The 12,909-nt window shown below is 36.4% G+C and overlaps 1 protein-coding gene and 1 long non-coding RNA gene across 4 annotated transcripts; one reads left to right on the top strand and one right to left on the bottom strand.

The window, feature by feature from the left end:
- The first annotated feature begins 285 nt into the window (after positions 1-285).
- Positions 286-1,690, top strand: LOC148919180 (uncharacterized). Its single transcript, XR_016125443.1, has 2 exons — positions 286-549; positions 1,109-1,690. It is a non-coding gene; the product is annotated as an uncharacterized LOC148919180 (long non-coding RNA).
- LOC103327116 (uncharacterized) lies at positions 806-9,111 on the bottom strand. 3 transcript variants are annotated; one of them, XM_008229405.3, is made up of 10 exons: positions 8,946-9,084; positions 8,624-8,842; positions 8,272-8,482; positions 7,860-7,951; positions 7,522-7,629; positions 6,573-6,679; positions 6,319-6,374; positions 5,522-5,699; positions 2,155-2,445; positions 806-1,975 (listed from the first exon to the last, which is right to left on the bottom strand). In XM_008229405.3, the coding sequence occupies exons 3-10, from the start codon at positions 8,455-8,457 to the stop codon at positions 1,071-1,073; spliced, it is 1,923 nt and encodes a 640-aa protein (XP_008227627.2). In that variant the 5' UTR covers positions 8,458-8,482; positions 8,624-8,842; positions 8,946-9,084; the 3' UTR covers positions 806-1,070. The 3 variants fall into 3 exon arrangements, with proteins under 3 accessions (XP_008227627.2, XP_008227626.2, XP_088905096.1); XM_008229404.3 differs by lacking the exon at positions 8,624-8,842 and having other exon boundaries at positions 8,946-9,111; XM_089048970.1 differs by lacking the exons at positions 7,860-7,951; positions 8,624-8,842; positions 8,946-9,084 and having other exon boundaries at positions 8,272-8,290.
- Between the last annotated feature and the right edge of the window lie 3,798 nt (positions 9,112-12,909).

The following is a 12,909-nucleotide window of genomic DNA, read 5'->3' on the forward strand; positions in this document are numbered from 1 at the left end:
CATTGCATTTTGACGAATAGGTGCAAAGTATTGTACCACAAAACTTAATCCAATTAGAGTTACTGTACGACAGACTTGCAATTGAAGAGTACAAAGCAGCTTTGGAAAAAAATCAAGCTGTACCACATTGTAGTACAATTTATGTCATGCATAGTTTCTTCTGAAGGAAAACATATGGTTAAGTAAAGAAGATTTGTACTAGAAATTCTAATATCCTATTCGTACCATTTATGTAGTACAATGGAGAGAAGTACTCAATCAAGTTGTTCTATATAATATGTTCACATGCAAGACATGGATACCAAGTTGTGGTAGTAAAACTAGAACCAAGTTGTGTGGCTAGCTATTATGCTAATGCTAAAGAGGTAGAGGGGTTCCACAGGAGCGACCTGGGATCACATGTGTGCACCCTCACACTAACACAATGTGCTGCATTGCCAGTGTATTGTGCTTGATGTGTTCTCAGGTCGCCCCTGCAGTACCTTCTTTTACCGCACAATTGAAGTGCTGTAGATTTGGTAGTACGGTGAAGATGGACTGGTGATGCAGGTATGTCATGCCTACCTTTGATTCTTTGTTGTGTGATTGAATCTTGGTCTTTTTTATTGTCTTCTCACAATATTTTGTTTTTTTCTTCTCGTTTTTTCCACATTTACCGTAAAGAGGAGCTCCTCAATTTTAAGGAGCCAAGTTTTTTCCTGATATTAATAAGATTGAAAAATGTTCCGGCTGATATCAAATCATTGAACACAAAATTGAATAACATAATGAAACCAGTGTCTTAGTGAAAATAAACCATGGTGAGTTTATAAAAAAAAAAAATAATAATAACATTAAAAAAAAAAAAAATCTCTGGCGGAGTGCTAAAATAGAAGAACCCGCCAGCTAATGTAACTCTGGTTACAACTTTTATAACCCAGATAATCACATAGTGCACTACAAAATATAAATCAAAACTGCTTGTCACTAATTTATCACCACTATAAATCAAAACTGCATAGATGCTAACAAAAGCTTCCAAAATTAGACCTACCCTAGCTTTGAATAAATCAGTGACTAAATTAGTATCCTTACTGGCTTTCTTTTTGGTGTGGCCCAATCTTTACAGCAGGCTTTTTTTTGTGTGGCCAAATCCTTACAGCAGACTTGATGGCAAGTAGTTCTTCTTCCCCAACTTTCTTCCAGACCCCGCCTATCATGAGATGACCACTGACATCTTCTGTGGATAAAACATGCTCACTATCTGATACACAGCCATCCTCTGTTTCCCTCAACTTCTTAACACATCTGTTATCTAGTAGCTGTATATCGGAACTAGCTTCTCTCTTGCCGCTACACTGGTTCAATTCCCAGTTCTCTTTTCTTCCTAATAACTGAGAAACCTTTTCTGGGGCAGTATTAAAGTCCAGAACGGGAAGGCAACCAGAAGATCCAACAGCTTGAGGCAACATTCCAATTGGACACGGGTTCCATGATTTGGCCAGAACCCATCTGCTAGTATTTCCAGCATCACCATCTGTTCTCTTCACTACTTTGCTCTTCATTTTGCGCTGTTTAATCATCTCTAGCTTCTTTGCTGCTTCACTTATAGACTCGTCTTCGTTCTTAAATACATTAGTTGAATGTTTAAGAGAATCATCTTCTTCAGTAACATCCAAATTTGATGAAACTAATGAAGAGAGTTTGTTCAGTTTTCGCAATAGGTAGTTGTCCCCTGTCAGTTGTGCAAGATGGACGGCAGAATCCATGAGCTGGTTATTAGCAGAAGCTGATAGAACAAGGCATTTACGTAGGAGTTCCATCAGAATTGCTTTCGATATCGTTTTTTCTCCTGAAGAAACTTTGATCTCAGGTGCGGAATCTTTTTCAAGATGAGGCTTTAATCCTTCAAAATTCCCAACCAGCCACTTAAACAGAGAAGAGAGGTGTTCAACTTGAAGTATCTCTGACCTGTCTGATGATGTGCGAACCCCTCCTAAACAAATTCACAAAAGCAGCAACAACGATCACTGACCCATGTCCAGTATTAAAAATCAGTCCAGTTGAAACCAAGTAAATATAATTAGATTACATGCACAGACCCGCCATAAGTTTACCAGTATATATCTAAATACGGAGCAACTAATACATAGAAAAATCAGGTCATGTGATTACCTGTCTCAAACAGCACTGCTTCCTGAGTCTCAAACATATCAAGAGCTGCATTCAGGAGAGCCAGAAGTAACTCTGGTTCCTTATTTGAAAATTTTGTTATCACAAGCTTCCACTCATTCAATGAAATATGTAGGCTCGGGCCATTTTGGGTGTTTACTGGAAGCTTCGAGGAATCTGAGATATTTATAGCATTCAACAAGATCTCCAACAGTACAGAAACAACTTCTGAGGAGAAGGAAGCATACAACCCTACAAGACTTTTCAATATCTTGGTAAGGTCTTTCTTAGAACCTGAAAAGAAAGTACCTCAATCAACATATAAAACATCCAAGTATTTAAAGACATCCTTCAAAAGTTAGCTGACAGATTGAGATCCTCTCTATTTGCTTTCAAATGGACATCCAATCGTGCTTAAGATGGCTGTCAATATATACTACCAAAAAAATAGCGACTTTCTCTGAAACTGATACCATCATACCAATATGACATGCAATTATTAAAAGACATATCCTTCAAACATTAGAGACAGATTGAGCTCGTCCCCATTTTTCTTTCAAATGTTGACTGCTGTTCTTTAGTACTGGACATCCAATCATGATTTAGACGGCTCTGAGCATACTTTAAGATAAGTGACTTTCTTTAATGCATGCTTCCAAACATTCTAATTATGATTGGCAGTAACAGTGAAAGACTAGGTCCTCTACATTCCTTAGTCAAAGGAAAGGAGCCCAATTCTTAGCTCATTAATGTGATATGCTAAGTACTTCACAATTCTTGACATGACTAATTACAGAAAAGATAGCCAAGAGGGAACATGAAACTAAGTTTTAAATATGGCATTACGTCATCCACAACTTAAAAAAGAAAGAGGGGAATGGAACTAGATACATGATTCTATTTTTTGAAACTATAACAGATTCTCAATATGCACTCTGTTCTATCACTAGTACCTATACAATTCCATACTTTTCACTACATTAAGGATCATATCATTTCTCACTATTACCAATTGTTTAACAATATAAGACATCTTCTATCAACACCATTATCCAGTTGACTTAAAAAACAATGAAACCATTATATCGAAACTAATTGGGATAGACTACACGTCCATTTTTGAAGTATTTAAAAATAATAATAATAATAGGAAACACCGTTTTTCTATGGCCAACAACAGGCAGATTTTGGCAGGACCAAACCTAGTCCACCCATGAATGTCAGGTTTGGAAATGTTTTTGAACAGGTTAGGGACAGAAAATATCTGGTAAAGTTGAGTTCTGGGACGGTTTGGTTTTGGGGTTACATTGTTGAGATTACAAATGGGAAAACCCAAACCAAACTTACATTGTTTATAACTCAATGGTTGCATTTGTGACTACTTTAACATATAATGACAACCAGGTTTATATTTATAGGGGTATGTGGAGTTAGGATTTATGCTTTTCAGCTAATCCAACAACTAGTACAAGACCGGATTTGCTGTTAATCCAACGATTTGACCAAACTTTCCTTATTACTTCCGAACTACAGTCAGATTTTGTTTAATATAAATAAATCTAGACTCTCTCTCTTTCTCTCTCTCTCTCTCTAACCAAACATTCCTCTATAACCAAACAGTGTACAACAAAAACACATTACCACCTCCTAAGTCCACTAAATTACTAAAATTAGGGATAAATCTTACGTCTAGATTTTGATGAATGGATCTCGCCAGCCATTAGTGAGAAAAACTTATTACGCCTACAAAGCCATTTACTACTTCTGCCACCTATATACAGATTGAAATTTGAAACAATGAAAAGCATTATGCAATAATAAATGTTCATTGTAAACCTAAGAAGCACGGACACGGATACGGATACGGGGATACGATACGACACGACACGGGGATACGACAAATTTTCAAAAATGAGGATACGATACGTCGTGGATACGGTAATTTAAAAAATATATAATAATTTAAAAATAACAATATATATAATTTAAAACATATTTTAAATAACATAAAAATGATAATATTATTACTTTTAACATACTTCCACTTGTCTTGGTTATAATATTTTATTACTTTTAATAAGACAAACAAAACAAAATCCTTTTGTCAAAACGATAAGACCAGCCATCACGTGGGGTGTGGGTGAAACTGTGAGATTATTAAACAAACAAAATCCTTTGACCCAAAAAAAAAACAAACAAAATCCTTTTGTCAAAAGGATAAGACCAGCTATCAGAACAGAGAAGCACTGCCATGAGAAAACAAAATGAAAATGGAGAAGAGAACCCGACGCCGCCAACAATGAAGGATGAAGAAGAAGAAATTGATGAGTAGGGGCACCGCTGGATGAAGAAGAAGAAGGAAGATCTGGGCTTCTTATTTATATCGAAGAAGAAGGAAGATCTGAAAGAAGAAGAAGTGGAGACGTTTTCTGATACACGATCCTAAACAATGGATACTCGTATCTGTAATGTCAGATACTGTATCTTTTTGTCGCTGACCGTATCCGCGGTCGGATACGATCCATTGCGTATCCGACGTATCCACAGCGATCGTATCCTCAGCGTATCGGATACGGGATACGCGCCTCAACCAGCGTATCCGTGCTTCTTAGTTGTAAACTATACAACTAAAACAAAACTCCTACTTTTACAGAATTTCTCCACACACTGTCCTACATGGCTTGCCACGCACATCACTTATGCCCACTGGAGCAAGTGCCCAGTAAATGCTAATCCAGTGACCAGACATATGGTTACTCAAATAAAATATGTAACCAAATCTAAAACCTGACATATGAAATATATCCATATGTCTGAAGTATACATCGTGTGCATGATACATGTAGACAATTAGTTCTGTACCGTAGCTTAGCTGTGTAAATGCCTTTTCTTAGAACACAACATAATTTTGACTCTCCCATGTGTTTGTGAGATTGTTTGCTGACCGAAATACATACCATGATAATTTCTATTTCCATTTCATTAAAAAAGAATATTCTCCAAAAGGTAGTGAAAAAAGACAAACTCTAAACATAAATTTAAGAATTTAGAAAATTATAGCTTCCTAATTCTAAGGGCATTCATATACTGTGCTTTTCCATCTTCAGAAAATAACTCCGAATAAACAGTCTTAGATTATTCCTTGACAAAAGAAAGAGTGTCAAAGCATATATTTCATTGTTGGATTATGACACATGACACAGTACAATTCCTACAAAATCTGGCTGCGATTAACATGAGAGGTTCTATATGTCATAGGTGCAAGGGCGTATTGCACTCTATGTAAAATCATTGGAAAATATTACAACCTATGGATCAAAGATTTTAGGCACTATAATCAACATAATTCGAAGAAATAAGTTTTTCATACCACGTTTTTCCTTGATTTTTGAAGAAAGCGACGGAGGGGTGTTCTTAACTCTTAAGCAGAAAGCCAATTCATGGAATTTCGACCTTATCTCAGTTCTGATGTCAGCAGTCTCATTACCATGAAACGGAATTGCCTTCTTCTGAGGCTCCCAGTAGTAGTACTTCAACCAATCAAGGGCCTAAAAACACCAACCATGGATATAGTTTAACATCCCAAATTTAAATTGATTCTTTGTTTCCAAATATAATTGGTAAATACATGTTAGTGCATCACAACAATAGAAAGAAATAAATGAACTTTCAGTTGTGGAGCCATGTTCAATCTAAAATTTCATACACTGACAAGTTTCATAGTAGTTATCCATGTTCCAAACCATAAAGGATTAAGATAAGTGTGAAAGGCCACTTTTCTCCTAAAAAATAACTTGGTAATATTTTCCAAAAACTGATAAATTGTTCATAATAATACCCTATTATTACATTCATAAAACTAGGTCATATAGTTTAGAATTTTCCACAAGTTAAATAAGTGAATACATGATATCTTCTGTAAACTGTTTCTTGCAGTCGAAAGGAAAAACAAAGCCAGTTGTAACAATTTTTAATAGAACTCAGAAATCTTATCAACAAAACAACCATTCTGTGCAGCACCCACAATCAGTTAATCCAAACACAAATGAAATTTTAGTAGGAAACTTATTAAAATAAACTAGTGTTGGACATAAAATCTAATCATAAAGAGTAAGCATTAGAAGAATCTGAAGGAACAAAATTTGAATTACCAAGCATGCTGCATACCTTAACTGAAGCACTACGAACAACCTCCAGTGCGGGAAGTTCACGGTGAGATCCCTCTAAAAATCAAAGCAATAACCAAGTGAAAAAAAAGAAGAAGAAAAGAAATCAAAGATCAAAAGGGTATCATTAGTGTTCAAAAGATTACTTCAAAGAGTATGCTTCGGTCGAATGGGCATGGCTGGTAGTCTAAACTACAAAAATCTTAATCAATGAACCAATGATAAATGTGCAAATTAAAAGTAGGAGTTGCTCACCATGACGAATATCAATCAGTGTACGTGGAATGCCAATTGCATCAGCAGCCACAGCAATTGAAACCTCTGTTTTCTTCCGTGTCTTCTCAACAACACCATTCACAAGCCTTTAGAAAAAGATAGCATGTAACAACATGTGACACAAATAAACAGGAGGCAAAAACAAATGTGAGTTAAGCATTAACCCCTACAATATTGAGTGATATATATATATATATATATATATATATATATAGAAATTAGTATTTGAATTATTATTATATGAGAATTGGCCTTCATATATATATATGAAGGCCAATTCTCGTATGGCCAATGAATTGCAAATACTTAATTTCTATGTTCTGTGCCTAATCATGTGAAACTCTGAAAGGAGGCAATCCACAATAAACTATCTTGATATATTACAAATATCAGGAATGTGACAGGATATAGAACTTCTAACAAAAATCCTGCATGTTACAAGAACCCATTTTAAAGAAATCTTATATTGAAGATAAGCACTGAATGCATATATCAAGAAAAATTCCTGACAAGAATTTTGGATGCTCAAGGATTTTCTTCCAAATGACCAATAATAAGAACATATACATCTATCCTGCATCCCTAATATCATGCTGGAGCTCTTTCTAAGGCCTACAAAATTTTAGTCAATCAAAACAAAATTTCAATATTGGTGAAGATACAAGGCATACAGTGAACCAGTAAACATCACGAAATACAGCACACCATGCAACTAGCCTATGCATCTTACAAGTAGTCTACCTCTTGATCAGCCATTCAAACCCACTCCAAACTACCAATAGTTGATGAAGGACCTTTTTCTACAAATTATTGCACTGTGGATACAATGGTACTACTACTAATCACATTCATCCACACATCACCATATGATAAGGACTAGATAAAAGAATGGAGGGATTTAAGAACCAAAACATTAAAGGATCCACACCTCATGATTGCCATACAATATAACATGGCCAGCATTTCGTCTGAAAGTGAAGCATCACTTGATTGATCTGCTCTGCAATTATCCAAAGCATCATTTGACTGGTCCTTTCTATAATTCACAAAACACATACATGAAGTTGTTACCAAAGTAGGACAAATACATTATTTTCGGTTGGAATTTAAAGCGATAAATGAGATAAAATTACAAACAGAAACCACAAAGCAAATAACATTTGGCATTAAGTATCCCCCTGCCCCTGCCCCTCACCGGGGATGAAAAAAAGAAAGATATAAGAAGTGGATCAAAAAATGCTCAGAGAATTTGGAGGTAAAAGGTACCTAAAGTGAGGATCTTTTTGATGAATTTCAATAATCGACTCCGTAACTTCAATTACAACAGGAAGACAACCTCTGCTTCTCCATGCTGATATCTTTAAACAAGAAGTCAGAGATGAAAGACATAAATACCGTTTCCAGAAACCACCAGAAAATTCAATTTAAAGCAGAACCCACTAAAAAATTAACTTCCTCCATTGTTTACAAATTTATAGGAGCAAATAAAAAAGATTCAATCATATTCAACAACATGCTAAGAATTTCATGGCGAGCCAGCCAAAAGAGTTTTTATTTTTTAATTTTTTTCAAGAAAGAGAAATAAACAGAACAGCATCCACATGGAATTTCTGATATAATGCTAAAATAAAATATTTGCTTCCGGGCTAAGCAAAAAGAGCACATAAAGTTCTCTTACTCTTCTTAAAGCGGAGGCCACAGATTCAGGTGAATTCGAAAAGAGAGATTCGTCGACGAAAAGCCACTCGTCCCAGCTCAACCACGGCACTAATTTGTAGCTGTAGGATGCTGATGACGACGGCTTGGATATCACAAGTTGGTCATAATCTGTTGATTCTTCCTTAAACCCTAAAAGTGCCTCCATCAGAACACTTCCACTCGCTTTGGCTCTAGAAACGATTTAATAAAGTAACAATTAATGATAAAACAAATTACATATGAGAAAATAGCAATCAGAAATTTAATACGAAACAAAAAATAGTTCTCCCAAGATGAAAATTCAAAAGAGGCTGTGATTTTGAGCTCTGAACCTAGCAGCTCTTGTTGCTAGAGAGGAAGAGTGACGTGGTCGTTTGGTTTAGGCGGCTAAGCCTCTGGGAGATGGCAGTTTAATTTCAAAACTAGAGGCGGAGAGAAAGATAGAGACAGAGAGAGAGTAAAAGAAACTTTCCTCCGCCAGAACGGAAAACAGCAAAATCAAACAACAGCAACACCCAGAGCAATTTAACAGCTTTCCAATTCTATTTTTCCTAAAATATCCATAACAATAAAAACCCAATGAAAATATATAAAATAACAGCCAATAATAGAACAGAGAAATAAGAAATCAAAAAATACAACAACAGTGTTTACCTGTGGGGTGTGGGGGAGAGCGAGAGAGAGAGAGGAGGAGGATTGGTCGTCGCCGCCGAAGAGGAGGAGGCGTCGTCGTCGTCGCCGGTGGTTTGTGGTTGGATGTAGATGGGAGCGCAGCTGCTGTAGAGGCAGCAGGTAGTACTGGGGCCTGCCTTTGCGGGCATCATATTTTCCTTTTCGTTTTCAAGTGAACTGACCAAAACGACGTCGTTTTGAGCTCGGTTAATTTTTTATATATAAAACTGGGCCTGTTGAATTAAAAACAAAAAAACAATTAACATAAAATCAGCCCGATACCCTCCCCCCAAAATTTGTCTCAAATGCAATTTCACCCAAATAAACCCTATCTCCTTAGCCCATCACACCCAAACCAAACCACCACCACCAACCCAGCCCTCTCCCTAAGAGAATTCCACCCATATCGCTTCTTACAGCCGTAGTAGGAGGGCGTAACTATTCACGTGAATAGGTGGTTGCAAAATCGTAATTTTGTGTTTCACCATTCTTTGCTAAGGGCGATTATTCATTTTTTGTTTTATTCACAATTTTATTTACCTTAATAATTAATGTGGATAATATTTTCTGATAAGATTTACTTTCCTACGTGTCAAGACTATTCATAATCGATAAAAATTTGATAAGATTTTTGGTTCAAATTTTGGATGAATTTCAAAATTCAAATTTGAGATAAATTTTGGGTTCAAATTTGAATGAATTTCAAAATTCAAATTTCAGATGAATTTCAAAATCAAATTTCGATACATTTGGGTTCAAATTTGATGAATTTCAAAATTCAAAATTCAGATAAAATTGGTTCAAATTTCTATGAATTTCAAATTTCAGATAAGATTTTCATCCAATGAAATCAAGCACGTGGCATCTTTATCTTGCCAAATTTTTCTATAAAACCAAAGGCTCACCTCATACCTCTTACACCACATCTTTCAATATTTTCATTTCTTAGAGTTTAGCATTCATACTCCATTCATTCTCAATGGAAGAATATAGGAGATGCATGAGAGAGAAAGAAAGGAGAGAAACCAGAGCCGATGAAATCAATGAGTTGCAGAGGCAAGTTGATGAACAAGTTCTCATAGCAAGGGCAATGGAAGAGGAAGAGAACCAAGGTCGCCGCTGTGGTTCACAAGTCGTCACGCCGGAATGTGACGATGATATAGACATTCTTTGGGGTAAGAATCTTTTGGAAGATTATTTTATCCCAACGCTGTACAATGATGTTGATTTTCGCGATTTAGAATGCAACCCCACTTGTTCAATAAAATCATGCATGATATTTGCAATTATGATGCATATTTTGTTCAAAAGTGTGATGCTATCAAGTTTTGGGCCTTCACGAGCAAAGCTTACAAGTTATATATCGCATGTTGGCGTATGGAGCATCCCGATCTGTGGATGAGGTTGTCTAGAATGAGGAAGTCCACTACGTTGGAGGCTTTGGTAAGATTTTGTGATGCGAGTTGAAAACACAGACACTAGGGACTACCGTAGACCTACTCCTGGGACCTCCAACGGCTTCTACAAAAAGCCAAGCTCGAGGATTTCCTGAATGATTGGTAGCATCGATCGCTTGCATTGGCAATGGAAGAATTGCCCAACCACCGGCAAGGTGATTACGGAAATAGGAAAGGCACAAAAGTATCATCCCGAAGCCGCTTTACGGTTTCGACACATGGGTTTGGCATGCTTTCTTTGGAGTTGCCGAGCCCAAAATGACCTCAACGTCCTTGGGTCAATCTCCGGTCTTCAACGATGTTTTGAGCGGCCAAGGCCCCAATATTACCTATGAAGTCAACAATACAATCTACCAGACGGGGTATTATCTAGTGACGGTATCTACCCAAGGTGGACCACATTTGTCAAATCCATTTCGAATCCCCGATCCCATAAGCAAAAATTATTTGCTACTTATCAAGAAGGATACAGGAAAGATGTCGAAAGGTGTTTTGGCATCCTTCAAGCTCGATGGTTGATTGTTCGAGGTGCGGCTCGTATGTTTGATGAGGAGATCCTCCGGAGCATTATGATGACTTGCATCATCCTCCATAATATGATTGTGGAGGATGAGTACGATTATGATGCTGGAGAGGTCTATGAACCGGATCCAATAAACACGGCCTTGACCCGGATTTATGAAAGGCCCATGGGGCCAAATGGAGAACCGTTTGAGCCGGAACCGTTGGTGAGAGACGATCGTATGATGACCCGGATGATAGATCGATATACAGAGATGCAATCTTCCTATATTCATGAAAGCCGTCAACTTGACTTGATAGAGCATTTATGGACGGTGAAAGGGAATGAAGATGAATGATGGAGCATAGATGCTTTGGTTATGTTTTAGGCCTTATGTTTTGGTTGTGTTGTTTAGTATTGCTTATGGTTTGGTTGTGTTGTTTTTTTATTTATTATTGTGCCTTGTTTCTAGTTTTTGTTTTGATTTGAATTATGTTGTGTTTGATGTATGGAATATGTTGAATAAAATTGTCTTTTATTGAAGGCTTTGTTTATTAAATAAAGAAATCCAATACAAGTCATTAAGAATTACTACTACTAAAATAAAAAACATGAAGTACACCAACTTTAATAGAAAACAAGAAAATTAAAAATACATAAAAGGTATGCCAACTAATTTAATGGTTTTGATCATTTAACCAATCCGTGTTGCTAGGCCCATCATCCTGGAAAAGTCTTCTTCTCATAACATCCCTTCTGTTCTAGCTTCCAATATTGTTTTGTATCAGGACATATGGCTTGTATCCATCGCCATAGTTTCCGATCCGCCTTCTCCATATCTTTTTTGCGCAAATACTCCTTTTCTCGTGCACACTCGGCTTGAATTGCCACCTCCATATCTTGGCGTTTTTGCTCCAATTCAATTCTTATGCCGTTTTGCCTTGCAATTTCCTCCAAAAACTTTGAATTATGATTGCTTGAATTACCCGGTTTCTTTGCCTTCGCAGCCTTTCGGCCAATGAGCCTCGGTTCCTTTTGGATGGGTGAGTCTTCACTCATAGGGGAATCGAGAGGTGAATCCGATGTCGTCTGCATCACGGAGAGGCGTCTCGTTTAACACAACATCGGGACCCGTTGGAATAATATTGAAGCGTTTACAGTATTTCAACACCTCCCAACATTCATGATGGGTGAATTTTTTTTTGCCACCCGGTTGCACCGAACCACATCTGTGCTTGAATGAGCTATTTAACAAAAAAAAGGAAATGCAATAACTATTTAAAATATATTGGATATGCAAGTAACAAAATAAAAATAATGGAACTGCAATTAACCTTACAAATAAATTGGAAGTGCAAGAAATATGAAGAAACAATTGGAAATGCAATAAATATTAACAACATAATGAAAATGCAAGAAATATTAACAAAATATTTGAAATGCAATAAATATTAACAACATATTGAAAATGCAAGAAATATTAACAAAATATTTCAAATGCAAGAAATATTAACAAAATATTTGAAATGCAAGAAATATTAACAAAATATTGACAATGCAATAAATATTAACAACATATATATATTAGGACATTAAACTTAATGATTACGAAAATTACAAAATACTTACTTCGTTAGTACAATTTTCCTCACTTCTATACAAATTCATCGCTTTTGCCAAGGCATCTCTCCATTTTGCCATCTCTTTGTTGAGAAGTTTCCACCTACTCGACAATGCCATTTCCGTACGAGTGGAGTCCGGAATTTTTTCGCAAAAATTGGCATGAATTTTTTTCCACATATGGAAAAATTTCATCTCATTGCCTGACAAGGGACAATGACAAACTCGGAGCCAAACCTCACACAAAGAAACATCTTCCATGGTGCTCCACGCCCCTCCGGTTTCAATAGAAGAAGCCATAAAAATAATAACTAAAATTACAAGGTGAAAGAGATGAAAATGTTGAGTGAAGAGTGAAGAAAATGTT

This window comes from Prunus mume, linkage group LG3 (assembly GCF_029339155.1).
Source record: "Prunus mume cultivar Tortuosa linkage group LG3, ASM2933915v1, whole genome shotgun sequence".
NCBI lineage: Eukaryota > Viridiplantae > Streptophyta > Magnoliopsida > Rosales > Rosaceae > Prunus > Prunus mume.

Bases quoted from the DNA above. Each gene is read 5' to 3' on its own strand.
- LOC103327116 (XM_008229404.3), bottom strand. From the start codon at position 8,457: ATGGAGGCACTTTTAGGGTTTAAGGAAGAATCAACAGATTATGACCAA. The intron at 7,630-7,859 runs GTACCTTTTACC...TGTGAATTATAG, and splicing joins CAAAAAGATCCTCACTTTAG to AAAGGACCAGTCAAATGATG. The intron at 6,375-6,572 runs GTGAGCAACTCC...TTTGATTTTTAG, and splicing joins ACTGATTGATATTCGTCATG to AGGGATCTCACCGTGAACTT.